Source organism: Elgaria multicarinata, chromosome 2 (genome assembly GCF_023053635.1).
Source record: "Elgaria multicarinata webbii isolate HBS135686 ecotype San Diego chromosome 2, rElgMul1.1.pri, whole genome shotgun sequence".
Classification (NCBI taxonomy): domain Eukaryota; kingdom Metazoa; phylum Chordata; class Lepidosauria; order Squamata; family Anguidae; genus Elgaria; species Elgaria multicarinata.
The window spans coordinates 178,433,861-178,457,372 of record NC_086172.1 but is presented as its reverse complement, the minus strand read 5'-3'; the positions used below and the strand labels follow the sequence as shown (position 1 = coordinate 178,457,372).

Below are 23,512 nucleotides of genomic sequence, written 5' to 3'. Positions count from 1 at the left end.
TTTGAAAACGTTTTGAAAACTGTATACGGAGTGTGTCACGGCCCCCAACAGTTGTCAAAACTATCATAAACTATTTTTTTTTATTTTTTTTTTATTTTCTACAATACTTAAACATACACATTACATCACATAAAAAACACACAACATACTACATAATTCAGTTGAATACAATATCTTATCTTAATAACATAATCAATACACCTACAGTGCATCCCCCACCACGGGATCTCATTCCTGATTCCAGAATCTCATACTTTCTTCTGCTGGTGGATTCCCACTCCCTTTAGAAAATACAAATATTAGGAACTGTTTCCAAATTCCTTCAAAATCATTTGATTTAGCTATACCTCTTCCCCATTTAATATTTAATATTACTTGTTAATTTATCATTAATAGCTATATCCCATACTTCTTTATACCATTCTTCAATAGAATATTCCCCTTGTATCTTCAATATCATAAACTATTTTAAAGCTGTAGATCCAGGTCAAATATTTTGAGGGCTGTCTGGGGTGGATAAAATTGGCCTGAATTATTATTATTATTATTATTATTATTATTATTATTATTATTATTAATTTATATAGCACCATCAATGTACATGGTGCTGTACAGAGTAAAACAGTAAATAGCAAGGCCCTGCCGCATAGGCTTACAATCTAATAAAATCATAGTAAAACAATAAGGAGGGGAAGAGAATGCCAACAGGCACAGGGTAGGGTAAGCAGGCACAGGGTAGGGTAAAACTAACAGTATAAAGTCCGCACAACATCAAGATCTCCTTTCATCATAAAAGATAAGAAGGCAGGATACAAGATAAAAACCAACACAATAAAACAATAGTAGTATATACTAGGGTGACCCTATGAAAAGGAGGACAGGGCTCCTGTATCTTTAACAGTTGTATTGAAAAGGGAATTTCTGCAGGTGTCATTTGTATATATGGAGAACCTGGTGAAATTCCCTCTTCATCACACCAGTTAAAGCTGCAGGTGCCCTGCCCTCTTTTAAATCTGGTCACTCTAGCATAGCTCCTGCAGCTTTAACTGTTGTGATGAAGAGGGAATGTCAGCAGGTGCTTCATGCATACAAATGACACCTGCTGAAATTCCCTTTTCAATGCAACTGTTAAAAGATACAGGAGCCCTGTCCTCCTTTTCATAGGGTCACCCTGTATATACAACAAATATCCAAATGTCAATAAAGCCAGTACTAAAACTAGGTGTCTGGGAATTGCTTGCATGAATAGGTATATTTTACTAACCAGTGGAACACCTGGTGCATGGAACAGCAGTGGAACACCTGTCAGATCTCTAAAGATCTCATTCCACTGTGGATGAGAGGACAGATGAGAATTTCATTCCTATTTGCAGATCATGCAAGCGTGTCCTGTTTGCAAACCCAAACATGAACACAATCCGGAGCACAATTCTCTGGATTTTTTTTTTTTTTTTTTTGCAATTTCCTTAGCTTGCATTCACATTCACAAGTGTGCACACACACAGCCATCTACATTTCCACACTTTAACCTTTCAAGGAAAGAGTGAATTTTGTCCCAAACTTTGTTACAATGTGCATTTTTCCTGATTAAAAAAGTACATTTTTTTTCTTTGGAAAAAAAAAAAGGCACGTATGTTCAGGAATGTGATCAATGCGAACCGAGCTTTGAGGGGGAATTCAGACAGCTTTGCTGAGCTCAAACGTTGCTTGTTCACCATCCCTAATTCCACAATATGGGGGCCATGACAGAGAAGACCCTCCTTTGGAGTTACAATAAGGTGTATCCACTGGAGGTTGGTTGCTCTGATGATTTGCTCTGAGATTCAGCCATGACCAGTCAGAACTCTAAAGCACAGTTCAGACTGGTTCGGACTGAAACTTGGAGCAGATTCACAACCCCATGGACTTTGGAGCCATCAGCCTCCACTGGATGTATCTCCACCAATGAAGCACAACTCGGAGGGCTTCCATCAATGACTTCAGTGAATCGGCTGGTCTGTATGGAAGGAGGTACTTTTTCAGACAGCCTGGCCCTAAGTCATCAAAAAAACCTTGAGCTTGGCTTGGTAGGGACTAGGCGGCCAGTGCAATCCTTTTAGCGTTGGTGTCATATGTGCTTAGTAGGATTATCCCCAAAGCATCCAAGCTGCTTCGTTTTGTACTAGCTGGTGTTTCTGAGCCAACCCCAGGGCAGCCCCCTCCCAGAGAAACAAAGGTCTGGAAACAAAGCCCTATGAAGAGAGACTGAAACAACTGGGCAGGTTTAGCCTGGAGAAGAGGAGATGGAGGGGAGACATGATAGCACTCTTCAAATACTTAAAAGGTTGTCACACAGAGGAAGGCCAGGATCTCTTCTCGATCCTCCCAGAGTGCAGGACACAGAATAACGGGCTCAAGTTAAAGGAAGCCAGATTCCAGCTGGACATCAGGAAAAACTTCCTGACTGTTAGAGCAGTACGACAATGGAACCAGTTACCTAGGGAGGTTGTGGGCTCTCCCACACTAGAGGCCTTCAAGAGGCAGCTGGACAACTACCTGTCAGGGATGCTTTAGGGTGGATTCCTGCACTGAGCAGGGGGTTGGACTCGATGGCCTTATAGGCCCCTTCCAACTCTACTATTCTATGATTCTATGAGAGCATCAGTCTGGAGCTCACTAATGCACCCATGTACTCAAATTTCACCCAAACAGCTCACTACACAGAGCCGCATCACAGGCAGTGTCTCATTTAAATTGGGACAGATGTTACAAAGTCCACCTGGATCAAAGAAATCAGAAGGCCACTATTGTCTCACCTGCTGGAATACAAAGTCACAAAGGGCCTGGAATGTCTTCTTCGGTATTGGAGGTTTACAGTCTTCACAGACGTCCAAGAAAAAGCCAAGCCTCTATAATGAGGAATCAACACTTATTAGCTGATGTGCACAGAAGTAATAATGCAAAGATTGCTCACAGTGATGAATGGAAACCTTGTTAATGGAAATGCAGCAGAGTGCTGATGCTACCTCTGTGCAACGGAAGATCCGACAGCTCTCACTCAGCTGCTCCCCAGAGGTTCAGCTTCTGTGCCTTGCTCCTCACTCTCTGCCCTTGGCCAGTAAAAAAGAAAAAGTTTAAAAAAGTGAAGTCCTGGGGAGAGGAAAGGGGATATGCCATCCCAGAGTAATGCCATGTGCCAGAAGAGGATGGAGCAGGTCCGCTGCTTTCATAAGGGAGATGAACAAATTGATCCATGTCAGTTTCATATGTATTCAATTATAACTCCATTTTGTTCCATGTATCCTTCTGTGATTTCTTTAAAAAACTGCATGAAAATTTGCATGTATTTTTCTATGCTAGAGCCTCGTGTGGCGCAGAGCGGTAAAGCAGCAGTTTCTGCAGCCGAAACTCTCCCCACGGCCTGAGTTCGATCCCAGTGGAAGCTGGTTTCAGGCAGCCGGCTCGGGTCGACTCAGCCTTCCATCCTCCCGAGGTCAGTAAAATGAGTACCCAGTTAGCTGGGGAAAAGGTAATAATGGCCGGGGAAGGCAACGGCAAACCACCCCGCTATAAGGCCTGCCAAGAAAACGTCAGCGAAAGCTGGCGTCCCTCCAAGAGTCAGTAATGACTCAGTGCTTGCATGAGAGGTTCCTTTCCTTTCTTTTCTATGCTACATATAAATTTTGTATGCATCTTCTCCTAAGACTGATCTCTTCTGGCAAGCCTACCCAGTTGAATTTTAAGATGCCCTTGAATAATGTATTTGTTTTATAGGGTTTTAAGCAGTTATATATATTTTATGGTGTTTTGTATTTGGTGTTGTACCCTACCTCGATCCTGAGGGAGAGGTGGGTAAGAAATAAATAAATATAATAATAATAATAATAATAATAATAATAATAATAATCAGGGTTTTTCTATGTACCTTTCCCCAATATGCTCTATTTTGTACAGACCTTCCTCTAATGTATGCATGTATATATGCAATTTGTGAGCTGAGAAGTACATTGTAAAAGTTGTAGAAATGCAGAATTCAAAGGATAACTATGTTCCTATCTGTGTATTAGTTAGGGGAAGTGTGAATTAGGTCATTTTGCTAAAAAAATGCATACCAAATGAAGTTCTTCAGTATCCTTCTATTATAGCATATTCTATTCTGGGGTTCCTTATGAATCAAAAGGTGGGGATCAGATATAACTAAGTAAAAGATTGGCTGTAGAAATAGGGCCCAGAACAGAAGAGAAAATATTCTCAGGTGCCTGAAAAATCTTTTATTATGCTTAAAGTGTTTTAGAAAGAATGTCTCTCAGGGGTGACTTATGTGTCTCCAAATGCTCCAAAAGCTTGTGAGCATTTTAAGACAGAAGCAGCATTGGAAATATTTTTTGTGTGACATATTTGGAGAAAGATAAGTGGTCCCTGAGGAAGGAAAGTCCTTTCTGAAACGTGTTGGGAATAAGAAAAGTTTTTTTTTCTCTTTCGTCTAAATGTATTTTCTTTTTTGGCTGAGGATACAGAAGTGCCCTCTTGCTTGTTCCAGTAGATACAGGGCTACAGAGGTTTTGTACTAAATGTCTACAGATCTCTAGGCAAAAGGCTGCAGCATGGAAGTTGGCTTAGAATATGCCTGTCAGGACTGAGAAGCACCATTGATCACCACTTGTAAGAACATAAGAAGAGCCCTGCTGGATCAGACCCAAGGTCCATCTAGTCTAGCATTCTGATCATTCAGTAGCCAACCAACTTTTGACCAGGACATGAGTGCAACAGCACCCTCCCACCCATGTTCCCCAGCAACTGGTGCACACAGGCTTACTGCCTCTGATACTGTAGGTAGCACATAGCTCTCATGGCTAGTAGCCATTGATAGCCTTCTCCAGTTATTATCCAACCCTCTTTTAAAGCCATCCAAGTTGGAGGCCATCACCATATCTTGTGGTAGTGAATTCCATAGTTTAACTATGCAATGTGTGAAGAATTTCCTTTTATCTGTTCTGAATTTCCCACCAATCAGCTTATTGGATTCTAGTATTAGGAAAGAGGGAGATAAATGTCTCCCTATCCACGTTCTCTATACCATGCATAATTTTGTACACCTCTATCAGGTCTCCCCTGAGCCTCCTTTTTTCCAAGCTGAACAATCCCAGATGATGTAACCTTCCCTCATAGGGGAGATGCTCCAGCCCCTTCATCATTTTAGTTGCCCTTTTCTGCACTTTTTCCAGCTCCATAATATCCTTTTTTAGGTGTGGCCACCAGAACTGCACACAGCATTCTAAGTGTGGTCGCACCATAGATTTGTATAAAGGCAGTGCGATACTGGCAGTTTTATTCTCAATTCCTTTTATTTAATAATGCCTAACATGGAGTTTGCCTCCTTTACACTGGGTTGACATTTTCATCAACCTGTCCACCACAACCCCAAGATCTCTTCCTTGGTTGGTTCATACATTCTCAAGCCCATTTTCGCTAGGGTGACCATATGAAAAGGAGGACAGGGCTCCTGTATCCTTAACAGTAATATAGAAAAGGGAATTTCAGCAGGTGTCAATTGAAGGTGAAATTCTCTCTTCATCACAACAGTTAAAGCTGCAGAAGCCCTGCCCTCTTTTGTATCTGGCCACTCTACTATAGCTAGTGTAGCTTTAACTGTTATGATGAAGAGGGAAGTTCACCCACTTCAATTGACACCTGCTGCAATTCCCTTTTCTACATTACTATTAAAGATACAGGAGCCCTGTCCTCCTTTTCATATGGTCACCCTAATTTTCGCCATGACATGAGCTATACTCTGGAGTCGGACTTCCACACAAGGCAGGGGACAGACTCTAGCCTGAATCATTCGGCCGACAAAAGTCAAGGCAGTCTGTTCTGCAATTGTAGTAAAATGTTTTTCACAAAAACGTCTATGTATTTCCTCCCATAAAAATATAAAAAGCAACAGGATGTGACATTGTGAAGTGTTTCTTGAACCCCCTGTGGGTGAGGGCAGGGGCGGGGGGTGGGGGGGAAACTGGGGTGGAAATATTGATCCCCCTTGTGCCATACCTCTACTTCAAATCGTCCCCAAAGAGCCAAGAGTTTTGCTTGTAATGCGTAGTTAGGTTCTGTTCTGCCATGGTGGCCTTTGGGGCAGGCAGTGGAGGCTGGCAACTCCCCATTTTGGCAGGGCTGTGAATCCACCTGGGTTTCAGTCAGAGCCAGCTAGAGCTCTTAAGGAGCCATGCAAGGTGCTGAACCTATTTTGGGGATAGGGCTCAGCACCTCAGATAGCTTCTTTAGGTCTCTGGCTGGTTCTGATTGAAACCTGGAGGGATTCGCAGCCCCACAGACGTTGGAGCCACACGCCTCCACTGGATGCAGGGATAACGCCGTCAGGAATACCAGATTCTTCCACAGTGGAGCTTCTTGCATTGAAAGCCCAGGGGAACTCTGGAGGAGATATGCCCTGGGTGGAGTGTGGCGCTGCTGAGCAGCTATCTCAGGCCCTGCCCACCCCATGTGGGAATCTACACTGATGTTATTCTAATGTTTTGAATGGGTTACTGTGATGCACAGCGTCATATGACCCTGGGTCTCTAACGTTGTAAATGAGTTGTACTTGCAGGTTCTATTTCTTAGTTCCAGCGCGGCTACAGATTCATGTGTAATTCTACCGTTAATTCTCGTTCTACTGGTAATTTTCCTCTCCCTCTTCTCTGAGAGTAGCAGAGCTGCTGGGTTTGCTCTGCCCACTTCCTGTTCTCCTTCCTTCACCCCGTTTGCTATCTTATCTGCTACAGCAGATAAATCACACCAGCCTTATACTGTGCAATCACTGACAATTGCATGCAAAGGACTCTGAAGTTTTCCACCTTAGAATCTGCTTTGATTGTGAAGTACTCCCAGGCATCCTGCCTTAATTGTGCTCCTTTTGCAAAAGATTCGCCCCAGCCGCTGCTGTGGGTGCAGGAGCAGGATTTTAAACAAATCCTTACATCTGCGTAAGCTTTAAAGATAAAGACACCAAAACTGGCACAGTAATTCAAATACCAAATTTGAATCGAATTGGGTCATCGCTTGATTTTTTATGATTTTTTTTTTTTTTTACATTTTCCCCCTCTTTGCAAAGGAGCTGAAGAGCGCTCAAAGGATCGCTGTAGCTCCGTGCAGGAAAATTAACAAGGGTCTCTTGGTCCCAGTCCAAAACGGGGCTGCTGTTAAAACTTTTCAATTTGGTCACCCATCCAAACCCTGACCAGACCCAGCCCAGTTTAGCTCCAGCAAAGTGGCTGGCTCCTATGCATTCAGGCAATTCCCTGCGACCTGCATCAAGATGTTTTGGGAGGCAATTTGTGTGTGTGCTTATGACTATTGCCCTGCACTGCTGCCCTGCACTGCTGGAATGAGGCAGGCAGTGGGCAGAGCAAACCCAGCAGCTCTGCTACTCTCAGAGAAGAGGGAGAACAATGGAAAGGATTGAACAATGTGCCCTGCAGTAACGTTACAGCTAAACTTAAGTCACACTAGTGTGCCCCGTGATACAGAGAACCGATACAGAGAACCACGTTAGAAAGGGACACTAGCAACGTTATAAGACTAGTGTAGATCCGGCCCAGGTATGCAGCCCTCTGAGAGTTTCTCCAAAGTGGAATTGGCCCTCCAAATGAAAGAGGTCCAACACCACTGTATTAACAACAACAACCACCACTAATGAGAGTCCCTTACTTTGGCGACAAAGTAGGAGTCGAGGATCTTGCTCTCTAAGAGGACCTTTGGGAGCGTCCTGATTATTTCCTCTTGCTGCTCCCTACGGCGAACAAGAACCCCCAACATGGGCCACTGGGCTTTCACCGATGCCTCCTTAACCTGCAATGGAGAGAAACAGAAGGGCGTCCCTTACAGCTCAGGCCGCATTCAGCGCTGTGCAACGGCCATGTCCTCACAAATCTGAATCTTAATAACCAAAAAACCCACTTGAATTATGGCAGGACAAGTCCTTTTGCCGTGCTTCTGGCAAAGAACAGGGTGCGGTCCTAAGATCAAGCCAGCCTGCTTATATCTTACCGCTACGCAGATGTCTGCAAAAGCTGTGCTCGTTGTAATAACCAAAATAACTCTTGTGATTTATTTATTTTATTTTATTTATTACATTTTTTATACCGCCCACTAGCCGAAGCTCTCTGGGCGGTTCACAAAAATGAAAACCATAATGAAAAATAACCGACAGTTTAAAAACACAAATACAAAATACAGTATAAAAAGCACAACCAGGATAAAAACCACGCAGCAGAAATTGATATAAGATTAAAATACAGAGTTAGAACAGTAACATTTAAATTTAAGTTAAAATTAGGTGTTAAAATACTGGGAGAATAAAAAGGTATTCAGCTGGTGACGATAGGAGTACAGTGTAGGTGCCATTAATATTTATTAATTACATTTCTATACTGCCCAATAGCCGGAGCTCTCTGGGCGGTTCACAAAAATTAAAAACATTCAAAGTATAAAACAACAGTATAAAACCATACTATGAAATACAATATAAAAGCTCAACCAGAGAAAAACAGCAGCAATGCAAAATTACAAATTTAAAACACCAAGTTAAAATTTATTTATAGACTGTTAAAACGCTGGGAGAATAAAAAGGTCTTCACCTGGCCTCTAAAAGCATATAATGTAGGTGCCAGGCGAACCTCGTTAGGGAGCTCATTCCACAGCTGGGGTGCCACCGCAGAGAAGGCCCTCCTCCTGGTAGCCACCTGCCTCACTTGCTTTGGCAGGGGCTCGCAGAGAAGGACCCCTGAGGATGACCTTAGGGTCCGGGCAGGTACATATGGGAGGAGGCGTTCCTTCAGATAACCTGGCCCCAAGTCGTTTAGGGCTTTAAATGTTAATACCAGCACTTTGAATCGGGCCCGGACCTGGACTGGCAGCCAATGAAGCTGGAAAAAGACTGGCGTGATGTTGCACCCAATTTCTTCAAATTCCACCTCGAAGCCCATCCCAACTCATGCCCGTGTAGATTGTGAGCTCTGTTTTTCCCCCTTCTGTATGAAAATCCATACCTATTTTGAGGAATATTTCTCCAAATGTATGCATCAATTATGTGCATCTTTGAATTGCATAAGTCTAAATTGCACTGATTAAAGTGTGTTTGCATTTAATACAAAATACGCATTTTAATGGGCGTTTTTCAAATGGGTGGATGCTGTCGAACACAATAATTTTGGTCTCCGACTCACACAGCAAGCTTGGAAATGTACAGGCTTCTACCACAGACTGTGTTGTAATCCATGTTTGGTCCAGGAAGTGTGAATTCTCAAGTTAAAGGAAGCCAGATTCCAGCTGGACATCAGGAAAAACTTCCTGACTGTTAGAGCAGTACGACAATGGAATCAGTTGCCTGGTGAGGTTGTGGGCTCTCCCACACTAGAGGCCTTCAAGAGGCAGCTGGAGAACCATCTGTCAGGGATGCTTTAGGGTGGATTCCTGCACTGAGCAGGGGGTTGGACTCGCTGGCCTTGTAGGCCCCTTCCAACTCTGCTATTCTCTGATTCTATGAATGGGATAAATGCTGATCAGGATGAACTGGAACAGATTTCCCATACACCCTTCACTCCCATGTCCTATCTTCTGACTGTTTTTCAGCACCCACCACAGAAGTAATGGCATCAACACAACCCCCTAGTTCTGACACATTCTCAAAATTGATCATGAATCGGAGATAAAGCTGATACAGGAAGCCAGATTCCAGCTGGACATCAGGAAAAACTTCCTGACCATTACAGTAGTCCAACAATGGAACCAAAGACCTAGGGAGGTGGTGGGCTCTCCCACACTAGAGGCCTTCAAGAGGCAGCTGGACAACCATCTGTCAGGGATTCTTTAGGGTGGATTCCTGCATTGAGCAGGGGGTTGGACTCGATGGCCTTAGAGGCCCCTTCCAGCTCTACTATTCTACAATTCTGTTCAAAATGTTTCTCACTTTCATTTCCTCGTCGTTCAGCCAGTCACTGACCAGGCAGTGATAGATGGGAATGACAGGACTACAAAGCTGGGATTCAGCCTCTCTTGGGAATGAACAGACTCTCCAGTTTTTGTAGTAATAGTTTATCGCTGCACAGAAATTTTCCATAACTGCAAAAGAAAAGAGAGAAATGTCTGAGGAGAGATTATCTTGAACCAGGTCAATCACGTTGGTGAAAGTGAATGTCATAAGAACATAAGAAGAGCCCTGATGCTGGATCAGACCAAGGGTCTATCTAGTCCAGCACTCTGTTCACACAGTGTCCAACCAGCAGTAGACCAGGGACCCACAAGCAAGACATGGTGCAACAGCACCCTCCCACCCATGTTCCCAATAATTGGTGCACACAGGCTTACTGCTTCTGCTAATGTAGCACATAGTAGCCATTGATAGCTTTCTCTTCCAGGAATTTATCCAACCTCCTTTTAAAGCCATCCAAATTGGTGCCCATCCCCACATCTTGTGGTAGTGAGTTCCATAGCTTAACCCTGCGCTTTGTGAAGAAGTACTTCCTTTTATTTGTCCTGGATCTCCCCCGCAATCAGTTTCATGGATGACCCCCATCAGGTTCTAGCACTGTGGGAGAAGGAGAAAAATGTCTCCCTCTCCACATTCCGGAAGCTTCAGCTGGTACAAAACAGGGCAGCCCGTTTACTAACAGGGACTGGCTGGCGAGATCACATTACGCCAGTCCTTTTACAACTTCATTGGCTGCCAGTCCAGGTCCGGGCCCGATTCAAAGTGCTGGTATTGACATTTAAAGCCCTAAACGGTTTGGGGCCAGGTTATTTGAAGGAACGCCTCCTCCCATATGTACCTACCCGGACCTTAAGATCATCTACAGGGGCCCTTCTCCGTGAGCCCCTGCCAAAGGAAGTGAGGCAGGTGGCTACTAGGAGGAGGGCTTTCTCCGCTGTGGCACCCCGGTTGTGGAATGAGCTCCCCAGAGAGGTCCGCCTGGCGCCTACACTGTACTCCTTTCGTCGCCAGCTGAAGACCTTTTTATTCACTCAGTATTTTAACACTTAATTTTAACTTAAATTTAAATTATACTGTTTTAACTCTGTATTTTAACCTTATATCAATTTTGCTGCGTGGTTTTATCCTGGTTGTGCTTTTTATATTGTATTTTGTATTTGTATTTTTAACTTGTTGGTTGTTTTATGATGATTTTAATTTTTGTGAACCGCCCAGAGAGCTTCGGCTATTGGGCGGTATAAAAATGTAATAAATAAATAAATAAATAAATAAATAAATAAATAAATTCTCCACCCCATGCATAATTTTGTCCACCTCTCTCCTGTCTCCCCTCAGCCTCCTTTTTTCCAAGCTAAACAATCCCAGTTGATGTAACCTTCCCTCGTAGGGCAGATGCTCCAGCCCCTTCATCATTTTAGTTGCCCTTCCAGCTCTACAATATATATCTTTTAAACTATGGTGACCACAAATGCCATATTTTCACCTACGCATAACCCATTCTCTGACAAAATATGATGGCCTGTGGGTGTTGACTATGTCTTGCAATAGTTACAGTTTTATTGCTGTTATTCTTGTTCAATACCCGATCAAAAATGTATTTTAAAAATCCCTATTCACCATTAATTATCAAACACATCTTTGCTTTCCCTTTCAGAATATTTTTATTCCTTTACATTTTCTTCTCTGCTGTTTTTCATTTTATGTTTTCAGTTCTTATGCCCACAAAAGATCCGTTTTGTCCTTTTTGAACTGCGAGAATGGAACCAGTGACCTAGGGAGGTTGTGGGCTCTCCCTCCCTAGAGGCATTCAAGAGGCAGCTGGACAACCATCTGTCAGGGATGCTTTAGGGTGGATTCCTGCATTGAGCAGGGGGTTCGACTCAATGGCCTTATAAGCCCCTTCCAACTCTACTATTCTATGATTCTAAGTTACAGGAAGCCCGATTCCAGCTGGATATCAGGAAAAAAATCCTAACTGTTAGAGCAGTACAACAATAGACCCCATGACCTAGGGAGGTGGTGGGCTCTCCCACACTGGAGGCCTTCAAGAGGCAGCTGAACAACCATCTGTCAGGGATGCTGTGAGGAGGATTCCTGCATTGAGCAGGAGGGTTTGACTCCATGGCCTTATAGGCCCCTTCTAACTCTACTATTCTATGATTCTATGAACTGAAGCTAGCAGCTGCACCCATGGTCAGTCTGGTGGGGCACGTGCCGGGGCCCACCCACTGGCCTGGGGTGGAGCCATCGTGCTTGCTGGATGCTGCCACTTATTTTTGCTTTGTACAAAATTGAAAAAGAGACGAGAGGAGGTTGAGATGCTTGCTCAACGCCCTGACTCACCATAACATATCTCTTCTTTCATGTGGCTTATTATGGGCAGCCGTATCATCACTCTTATATATAGAAAGGTCAGAGACAAGAATGGGATACACTTCAGGGCTGCAGGAGTGAAGAAACAAATATGAACGTTTGTTAGATACCAAATTATTATCTGGCTTCCATTATGCATGATTTGAACATGGTGGCACTGGCTGGAGTTCCATCGAAATGTGTATTCTTTCTAGTATCATCTGCCCAAGTTATTCAGGAGGAGCCTTTCCCCAGCATTTGCTACCTGCCTATGGATAGGTGAGAATTTTGATCTGTTCCGTAAATATTTAGGGCTGTGTAAGCCTTGGTGGGTAGCTCTCAGGGGGCGCTTGTGGAAAGTGGGGCCCTTCATCCAGGGACTTGCGCATCCTGGAGCATGTGGTCAGACAGGTGATCAAACTGGTGGGCAGCCGATGGCACAAGTCCCTGCCATTCGTGTGCCCTGGCAAGTCCATTCCTCCCAGCCAGTACATGCTGGAAGTTGTAGGCTCTCTTCCCACTGCGGGGTCCTGGGGCTGTGGTCTAAAATGGCAGTTCAGTCAAAAAAATGGCCGCCTTGACTTCGGATTTCTGAAGCTGAGGCTGGCACTGTTGGATCCTGGATTGGATCTAGTTTTACTTTTACCACTGTTTTTCAAGTGCCTGGAGACTTGAAGAAAATGAAGAAGTCAGCAGAAAATGTATTTTCTGAATGTCAAGGTCTCAGCTGGACAATTATTGAATTATTGGCTGGAGATGTTTTTCAATTAATCAATTAGTGGTTCCCTGACTGTACAGTTTTTCCTCTATATAAATGTTTGTGTTTCTCCATCTTTATCACTCTCCATCTGTAATGCTGCTGCTGTAAAACCTTTATGAATGTCTGTGAGTATGTATGCTGTAATTAAGTTATTCAACTGCCAGTAAAAGGCTTTGTTTTAACCAACAAAGAATCCTTAGCCTCCTTTGAGTCTTTGCTGTGTCCTATACTGAGAGCCGCTGCTAATTCTGCTTATCTCTGGAATAGAGTGTGATTTCCCAACAGGAACAACCCTAAAACATGAATATCAGTGGTTCCCAATTAGCTAAGTACTGCAGACCCCTTGTTTTTCAAATGCCAAGCCATGGACCCTCTACTTTTGAAAATTTTGTTGGAGAAAATAAGGGGTGGCCCCTAATAAGCAAAGGATTTTAGGTATACTAAAAAACAGACCTTAAAATTTGTGATATTTGTGATATTAGTTAGGAATATAACGACGAATTTAATTTTACTAACGTCTAATTTACAATTGAACAAATTATGACATGTCTAGGAGCTACTAAACCTAAATGTGATGGGAGAAATCATGCCTCTTTTTGTCCTGAACAATCCCTTCCACATCCGGTTCAATATTTCCGACTTTTAATCTCAAATCTGGATCAACATCGATGATCCAGATTATTAAAATGCGGACCTTGCAGAGCTAATATGTGAATGGTGCCATGGACCCCCCCGAGTGGATTACGTGGACCCCCTGGGGTCTGCGGACCACCAATTGGGAACCGCTGGTGTATATAATTACTTACCAAAATCCACACATTTCTTCATAAATGGGACAGAAAGAATTTAAGATGTTGTTTTTAACAAATGGAATGCGGGAGAAATCAAAACTGACAAGAGTCCTCCATCCTGGCTCAGGGCTTTGAATGCTTACCTTTTTAAAGTCTGGCTTGCATTACTTTGTATTCAACCAGTGTGGTGTAGTGGCTAAAGTGTTGGACTGGGAGTTGGGAGATCCGGGTTCTAGTCCCCACTCGGCCATGGAAACCCACTGGGGGACTTTGGGCCAATCACAGACTCTCAGCCCAGCCTACCTCACAGGGTTGTTGTTGTGAGGATAAAAATGAAGAGGAGGAAAATTAAGAATGCCGCCTTGGGTTCCTTGGAGGAAAAAAGGTGGGATATAAATACAACAAATAAATAAATAAATAAATAAACCATGTTTGCAATGCTGTATTAGGGTTGCTACCTCTTTTTGTTCTGACGGGGTCTCCGCTTTAATGTCAACATGGCAGGCAGGCACAACATGGCCCTCTCCATGCTGGGAATACTTTTACCTGTGCAGAAGGCTGAGAATTTTATTCAGTTCTTGATAAGAGTTTACCAATACAAATTTCTTCATTAACAGGAAGGAAAGAATTTGGTTTTTTTTTTTTTAAAAAAAAAGAATGTTGAAGAAGCTGAAATGCACAGATCCCTTTTAAAGAAATAAATAACTACTTCAAGAAGTCAGGCAATTCATTACCTAAGACTTAAAAAAAAATCACAGAAAATAGGATATGAAAAGTGATAAGGATACTACAAAGTAGTGTAAGGAATTAGAAATATCATACAAAAAACGAACAGGGCAAAGACTTCCAAATTACTTACAGCGTTCTGCCCATCAACAGCTAACCTTGGATAATTTCAGATGCAAAACATAAAAATAAACATTACAATAAATGAGGCCGCTGAAAGAATTTGTCTTCTTTTACAGTTTATGGCACAACTGGCCTTCATATTAGATTGAAAAGGCAATTCCTCTTGAGTTCTCAAAAGAGGATTGAATTTCAGAAGTTTTGTTCTTTTCCACACCTTGCGCAACCATTTTCCTTTAGTTTGTTCCAATGACGTTTTTTGTACCCAAAATATTTGTGGTTCCGCGGAACTACGACCGGTGGTGGCTGGTAACTCCGACGTTACTGAAACCTGAAGCAGTGAATTCACTCCAGGTTTCAGTCAGAACTAATCAGAACTCTAAAGGAGCTCTCCAAGGTGCAGATTCACCACCCCACTGACATCTGGGCCACCAACCTCCACTGACTGTGGCCCTTCCCTAAGTTACACCCCAATGAGCCCTGGTTGAATGAAACCTTGGATCCAACTTGCATAGCCCTGCTCATGTCACTACACATTTTCCCCCACAGCCGCTGCCCAGATTGCGCCCTGCCTTAGAAAGGAAGAGGCCCCGTTCTTCTCTTGAACCTAAACATGCGACAGTGAAGGGAGAAGAACCGGAGGAGAGTGCCATACCATAGTGAGAAGCCAGGTTGCCCAGGGTCTTAAACACCATGTGGTGAGGGACGGGCCCAGCCCTGACATTCCTTTGAAGCTCGTACATCACGTCGTTGAAGTGAGAGTTTCCCAGAGCTAAAAGAACGGAGCTGGCTTGGACTCTGGTTTTTTCTGGCGTTTCCTAAGGAGGCAGAAAGTAGAAATAAATTATTCCATACCATACTTCTTTATTGCGATCCATAGATCCATGAAAAAACAGGAATCAAACATGAAACATCATACAGTTAGAGCTATTATCAACTTTCGTCTAATACACGGAGAGCTCTAATCCTGGCCGCCGCTGTAAGAAATTTAGCAACAGCCAAAGTTACTTTTGAGGACTGATCTTCCAACAGAAACTTAACATAAAATTTGTCTGAACTTCTAGACAGTTTACTCAACAATGGGGTGATCATAAGATGGCGGGCCTGATTGTAAAAGCTACAGGACAGAAGGATATGCTCCATCGTCTCCATTTCCATATCCTTACAGGGGCACCGTCGTTCCTGATAAGGGACACCAGCATATCTGCCCCGAAGTAATTAAATAGAAATAAATTATTGCTGGCCACTTAGACCACAAATAACAAAAATAGAATCATAGAATAGTAGAGTTGGAAGGGGCCCACAAGGCCATCGAGTCCAACTCCCTGCTCAATGCAGGAATCCACCTTAAAGCATCCCTGAAAGATGGCTGTCCAGTTTCCTCCAGCATGGGAGAGCCCACAACCTCCCTAGGGAACTGATTCTATTGTCGCACTGCTCTAACAGTCAGGAAGTTTTTCCTGATGTCCAGCTGGAATCTGGCTTCCTTTAACTTGAGCCTGTTATTCCGTGTCCTGCACTCTGGGAGGATCGAGAAGAGATCCTGGCCCTCCTCTGTGTGACAACCTTTTAAGTATTTGAAGAGTGCTATAATGCCTCCCCTCCATCTTCTCTTCTCCAGGCTAAACATGCCCAGTTCTTTCAGTCTCTCTTCATAGGGCTTTGTTTCCAGACCCCTGATCAACCTGGTTGCCCTCCTCTGAACACGCTCCAGTTTGTCTTGCACTCACACATCCCAAATCTCCACAGCAAAGGGTGGGGTGGGAAGCAGGTTCCAGTGACTGGACTGAGAGAACAGCTCCAGCAGACTCTTCCTTCCCTCAGCTGTCACCTAACAGCAGCCATTCCATCAGGCTGCAGCACAGGGGGAGAATGGGAGCTGGAACCCCTCCATCAGCTCAGCTCCAATTGGCTCCTCTTCTCCCAGAATCCAATTCATTCCACCTGGTTGTTATAAATATCTAGGCCTTATTTTTCCCATGTGTTCTTCCTCATGGGCGGCCTGCCCCCTGCATTCCCAACTCTACCATATCCACCCTTGACCTTCCCACATTGAGTCTGAAGTAGGAATGGGTGGAATGACCACATGAAGCCGACATTTCCACAAGTTCACATTTACGAAAAAACACCAGTTGCCAACATCTAAGGTCTTCCTCCCGGTGCCTGCTCCAAGGGAAGCTCAGAGCACAGCAGCAAGGGAGAGGGCATTCTCAGTGGTGGCCCCCCAATTATCGAACGATCTCCCCGACGAGGCTCGCCTGGCGCCAACACGGTTATCTTTTCAGCGCCAGGTCAAGACTTTTCTTTTCTCCCAGGCATTTAACAGCATATGTGAACCGCCCAGAGAGCTCCGGCTATTGGGCGGTTTAGAAATGTAATAAATAAATAAATAATAAATATGTTGAGTTAACTGACTCTAGAAGTACCTTTGGTCCGGCTGAGAGTTTAAAATTGTTTTAAACGATAGCTGTTTTTATGTTTTTAAATTTTGTATATTGATTTTTAATATTTAGTTTTTTAATCTTTGTAAACCGCCCAGAGAGCTTTGACTATGGGGTGGCATATAAATAATAATAATAATAATAATAATAATAATAATAATAATAATTTTCCACTTATACTTTTTTGGAGTATGAACTGCATCACCTGAATATTATTTTATAAATATTTTTTTAAAAAATAAGACCTGCTAGAAGGGCCCTAAGGATGGAACTATACAAGAGGGGCCCGTAGAATCATAGAATAGCAGAGTTGGAAGGGGCCTACAAGGCCATCTAGTCCACTCCCCTTCCCAATGCAGGAATCCACCCTAAAGCATCCCTGACAGAGGGTTGTCCAGCTGCCTTTTGAAGGCCTCTAGTGCGGGAGAGCCCACCACCTCCGTAGGTCACTGATTCCATTGTCGTACTGCTCTAACAGTCAGGAGTTTTTCCTGATGTCCAGCTGGAATCTGGCTTCCTTTATAACTTGAGCCCATTATTCTGTGTCCTGCACTCTGGGTGGATCGAGAAGAGATCCTGGCCCTCCTCTGTGTGACAACCTTTTAAGTCTTTGAAGAGTGCTCTCATGTCTCCCCTCCATCTTCTCTTCTCCAGGCTAAACATGCCCAGTTCTTTCAGTCTCTTTTCATAGGGCTTTGTTTCCAGACCCATGATCATCCTGGTTGCCCTCCTCTGAACACGCTCCCTCTGAACACGCCCAGAACCTCAGGTGCCCCCCCAATCTGGAATGCCTGGGATGGGGTGTTCCCAATCTACCCCTCTGGGTTCCCTCAGAAGGCCACACCCACATCCCCTGGGCCAACCTGCTTTCCCCCCAACCACTGGTCCTTTGGTGGGTTCCTGCCTTTTGCGCAGGTTTTTTTGCTCCCATTCTAAAAGGCTGAAATCCCTCTCTTACATTAGCAGGAAGAGCTTTAAGCTAAAAGATGCTGGTATTTGGGTCCCCGCCCATTTCTCTTTGGTCCCGCCCACAACTGGAGTACAGCCCTCGAGAGCGTCTCCAAAACGGAATTTCGCCCTCGGGCTGAAAGAGGTCCGTCCAGATGGGACTGAAAACTCCAGTCCGGAAGAATCCAAAACACAGCTTCGGAACCAACCGTTGCTTCATTCTGTGCAATGGGCTCCTACCTCTTTTACCATCTCCTCTGCCAAAATATTGACAGCCAGTTTGATGTTAGTCTTCCCGTCCGCCTTCCTGATGATGTCTTGAGCCGCTTGGTCAGCATTTTGCAGGCATTCCAGACGGAAGGTGATATAGTCGTAAATCTCTGAAAGGCAGCAAAGCGTGGTCGCGGGTTGTCAGGTTCTGAGAAGGGTCCAATTTGTCTGTATCAAAGATCTGTAAATATGCGCCCCTTCCCTCTGCTCTGGCTTCAAGCTAATAGACCCCCCCTCCCTTTTAACAGAAACAACTCCTTATTCATGCAGTTCCTCATTGCAGAATGTGGTGACCCATGTTTCACACCTATCGGGGTTGGTTTCTCTCAGTTTTTCATTTTCCCAAGTACACTTAAGGCTCATATACACCTAAGGGTGTAGAGGGAGGGAGGAGGGTCATGGTCTTACCAGCTTCCATGATCTTCCCCCAACATCTAGATGGCCGTGCGACGTCCTGGAAGGGAAGAGGGACGTCGCGGCCACCATTTTTTTTTAACGAGAAGCTGGTTGTGTGGTGAAAAAGGTAAAACAACAACAACACAAATGTGCCCATCCCCACCTAGCCATCTCAAGGGTGGCGAAATTGCTGGGGGCCCCATGGGCACAGAGCCGTGCCCACCTCCGCTACTCACAGGGAGGAAGGGAGAAGCCAGGAGCGGGTGCCACACCACCCACTGTCCTCAGCATGGTCTCAGGACCATGGGCAAAATCGGGATTACCGAGGTCTTGGTTATCCCAGGAAGATGGAGGGGTCATCCCTGCTTGCCTCCGGGATCCCCTGTGCATCATTCGGACACAAAGGGACGATCTAGGGACGATCCCGGGATAAAAGTATGGCGTAGTCGCAAGCCAAACGTTAAGAATGTTCTTTTTGAAAGTTTGCATTAAAATTCATATATTTATTTTCCTGTATGTTTCTTCTAATGCATACATTTCTGTATGCATTTTTGTGAGCAGTTTTCTTAACAGAATGCGGTTTTGAATGTTCTTTTATCTAAGAGAAAGTGTGGTGTAGTGGTTAGAATGTGGGCTTGAGACTTGGGAGATCCAAGTTCATATCCCAACTTGACCGTGATGAAGCTCATCTTGTGACTTTGAGTTGGTCACTGGCTCTCAGCCTTACCTACTTCACAGGGTCATTATGAGGATAAAATGGAGAGGAAGGTCGATGTAAGCCATCTTGAGTTCCTTGCAAGAGGAGAAAAAGGGTGGGAGAATGCCTCCTCCCATATGTACCTGCCCGGACCTTAAGATCATCTACAGGGGTCCTTCTCCACAAGCCCCTGCCAAAGGAAGTGAGGCAGGTGGCTACCAGGAGCAGGGCCTTCTCTGCTGTGGCACCCTGGCTGTGGAATGAGCTCCCTAAGGAGGTTTGTTTGACACCTACATTATATGCCTTTAGATGCCAGGTGAAGACCTTTTTATTCTCCCAGCATTTTAACAGTCTATCAATAAATTTTAGCTTGGTGTTTTAAATTTGTAATTTTGCATTGCTGCTGTTTTTATCTGGTTGAGCTTTTAGATTGTATTTTATATTATGGTTTTATACTTTGAATGTTTTTAATTTTTGTGAACCGCCCAGAGAGCTCTGGCTATTGGGCGGTATAGAAATGTAATAAATAAATAAATAAATAAATAATAGATAAATGTAATAAGAAATAAAATGCATATATATATATATATATATATAGAGAGAGAGAGAGAGAGAGAGAGAGAGAGAGAGAGTATATATATATATATATATATGCATCTTTGTATGTTTGTGGGGCTTTTTGGATTGGAGAAATTTCTAAGGATAACTAATCTACACCAAGCAGGATATAACACTATAAAATGGTATGAAAGCAGTATGAATAAGGTGACCATCTGAAAAGGAGGGCAGGGCTCCTGTATCTTTTACAGTTGCATAGAAAAGGGAATTTCAGTAGATGTCATTTGTGTATATGGGGAACCTGGTGAAATCCCCTCTTCATCACAACAGTTAAAGCTGCAGGAGCTATACTAGAGTGACCAGATTTAAAAGAGGGCAGGGCTCCTGCAGCTTTAACTGTTGTGATGAAGAGGGAATTACACCAGGTTCTCCATATATACAAATGACACCTGCTGAAATTCCCTTTTCTATGCAACTGTTAAAGATGCAAGAGCCCTAATTAGGAGCCTTGTGTGAAAAAAGCCCTTACAGGAGCAAGGAGCTGAAGTGGCACCTTTGCTTCTGACTTGAATGTTTTTAGCCGTTTGTTAGCTTCATGCAGAGTATTGCAAAATTATGTACGATGCTTAAGATTCTCTGCAACTTGCTGCCAGGCCAGAATAAAGCTGGAAGGGATTTGCGAGGGCTGCAATTAACTCGGGTCATTCTGGACCGCCGGCTTCAATTAATGAATGGATCTGCCACCAGTATTGCAGCTCCCATCACAGTGCTACAGTGACAACCTGAACTCCCTCGCTCCGTATGTCTCCTTCCCTCTTAACTGGCTTTACAAAGGGATTCTGCAATTTCATGGACGCGAGGTCCATCAGCGGCTTCTGGCCATGCTAGATCTATTGAACTTCCGTTTTCAGAGCCAATTTCCCTCTGATGGCTAGGTGCTGGGGAACCGTAAAAAGGTAGGGCCATTGACATTTTTTAAAAAACCCTCCTTGCCAGGGCTGGTGCTACCATAGAGGCCACTCAGGCGGCCGCCTAGAGCACCTAGATAAGGGGGTTCGCCGAACGCTGCACCCGGAAGCCGCTCTCCCACAGCGGCTCTGAGAGGGCAGCTTCCAGGTGCGCCGTTCCGAAGCCGCCCGCCCACTCCACTGTTCTGGCTTTGCTTTGGCTGGGCACCCACCCAGCCAAAGTGAAGCCACGCCCCCCCACTCCAGCGTCCTGGCTTCGCTTTGGCTGGGTGGGCACCGAAGCGAAGCCAGAACGCTGTGGTGGGGGGCTTCGAAACGGCGTGCCCGGAAGTGGCTCTCCCAGAGCAGCTTCCAGCTGGGTGCCCCAGCGTCCTGGCTTCGTTTCAGCTGGGTGGGCGAGATGGCATCCCATGCCCAGGTACACTGGTGTGGGGGTGGGGTAGGTGGGTGAAAGCAGCTCGCCTGCCTAGGGCGCAAAATCGTCTGGCACCGGCCCTGCTCCTTGCCAGCTTTCCCTCAAGCTGTGTGAATGGAATACTGGACTAGATCAGTGGTTCTCAACCTGGGGCACTCCAGATGTGTTGGACTGCATCTCCCAGAATGCCCCAGGCTGGGGCATTCTGGGAGTTGTAGTCCAACACATCTGGAGCGCCCCAGGTTGAGAAAGGCTGGACTAGATGGACCCTTGGTCTGATCCAGCTGGGCAATTGTGATGTTCTTAAGCTGGATTAGATAGAACTCTGGCTTGTTCCAACCACAGAGCTTTTTCTTCTCATTCCGAAAGCTCTATTCTCTCCCCAACCACCAGGGCACAGTTCTTTAGGATGTACTAGTAAAGAAAAGATGGCCCCTGGGCATGTGCTGAGTGCAGGTCACTCACCCCTTAGTAGCTACAGTCAGTTCCTTTGCCCCTGGAATCAGTGTCCCTGGCATCAGGATGTGTTTCCCCAGAAAATGTCTGTCCCAGCACCTGTTTTGATACCTTTCTTTATCTTTAACTCGATTAATGGGTCCATGATGAGCAGTGTCAATCAATTCTCCATCTTTCTCTCTCTCTCTCTCTCTCAGGCCAAAGTGCTGCCACAGGGACTAGCAGCTTAGATAAACTACCAGCACAATCCCATGCATATTTAAGTGGAAGAAAGCCTCACTGGATTCAATAGGGCTTACTCCCAAGTAGGTCCACATAGGATTGCAGCCGAGGTTGAAAACACACACTGATCCAGATGTGCGATTGTGTTATGGGTGATGGTGTCATGCCTTACTCAAACTACCTAAGTGGACCAATGAGGACAGTGCAATCTCCTTGGCATTGTTGACATGATCAAGATGCAGAGATGATGATCTCAGGGTTGCTACCTGGAAGTTACCATAGTTCTATACTTGAATAAGGCCGTTGCTAGAAAAGGAGTTAGCCCGGTGTGAGGCTGGGGTTCCCTGCTGTGCATCCAGATGACGCACAGGGGATCCCAGGGTCAGGCCGGGCTAAGTCCTCCCTTGACCCAGGATAACTGGATCCGCTTATGGCCCGGTTTTTCCGCAGCCCCGGGCTGCGGAAGGTCTAGTGATTTCCGTGGCTTTTCCTGGCTGCTTGCTTACTTGCAAGTAGCTGGGAGAAGCCGTGCACTGGGCACAGCACTCCATAGGAGCGCTGTGCCCATCGGGCCTGGGGGGGGGGAAATCAGGGGGGGGAGATGGGGGCTGGGGGAAAGAGTGGACCCGGCAGGAGAGATGGTGGGGGGGAAGAGCAGAGCCAGGGTGGGGAGATCACGGACCGGGGCGCGCAGAGGGGGCATCGGACATGGCAGGTGGGTGATCGGGTGGGCATGGTGAGTGGGCTGGCGAGTGGGCAGGGGGGGCATCAGACATGGCGGAGGGGGGGAAAGAAGAACGGGGCCAGGGCATGGCGAGCGGGGACGGGCATGGCTAGCGGGGGGGAGGACGGGCAAGCGAGCGGGCGGGGGGGCATCAGGCATTGTGGGGGGGGAAATCAGGGGCAGGGGGAGTGGGGAACCCTTTATTTTTTTTAAAAAAAAAAAACTTACCTTTCCGTTGGTGCGCTCCTGCGCACATGGCCCATTAAGTAAAAAAAAATGGAGGACACGACGGGGCTTTCCCTTACCCCGTCGCGTGTTACGTGTGGAAAAGGGCGATGGCCCGCGCTAGCTGTAGCGCTGCATCGCCCCTACTCCCCACCGGATTATCAGGTAGGTCTAGCAAGGCCCTGAGTGGCACATCTCTGGACAAAGTGCACTACATACAAATTACACTTTTCTCCCTCTCTCAAAATACTAGAATTCAACGGGCTCATCCCATGAAGCTGATTGGTGGGAGATTCAGGACAGATAAAAGGAAGTATTTCCAGAAAGTAAAAAAAAGGAGAAAAGAACTGGTCCACAATAGGATGTGTGAGCCTCAACTTTGGCTTTGGATTTCCGAAGCCGAGGCGGCCATTTTCTGACCAAACTGCCATATTAGACCACAGCCCCAGGACCCCACAGTAGAGGGATGGATTTAC

The 23,512-nt window shown here is 45.2% G+C and overlaps 1 protein-coding gene across 1 annotated transcript in view; it reads right to left on the bottom strand.

The window, feature by feature from the left end:
* The window catches only part of MROH2B (maestro heat like repeat family member 2B), a 96,400-nt gene extending 74,390 nt beyond the window's left edge, over positions 1-22,010 (bottom strand). The window contains exons 1-7 of the mRNA XM_063118171.1: positions 21,977-22,010; positions 18,346-18,485; positions 15,372-15,534; positions 12,311-12,409; positions 9,947-10,098; positions 7,687-7,827; positions 2,796-2,888 (exon numbers count right to left, since the gene is read on the bottom strand). Of these exons, the coding sequence (XP_062974241.1) occupies positions 2,796-2,888; positions 7,687-7,827; positions 9,947-10,098; positions 12,311-12,409; positions 15,372-15,534; positions 18,346-18,485; positions 21,977-22,010 (822 nt within the window). The remainder of the gene's footprint in view (positions 1-2,795; positions 2,889-7,686; positions 7,828-9,946; positions 10,099-12,310; positions 12,410-15,371; positions 15,535-18,345; positions 18,486-21,976) is intronic.
* Positions 22,011-23,512: the final 1,502 nt, after the last annotated feature.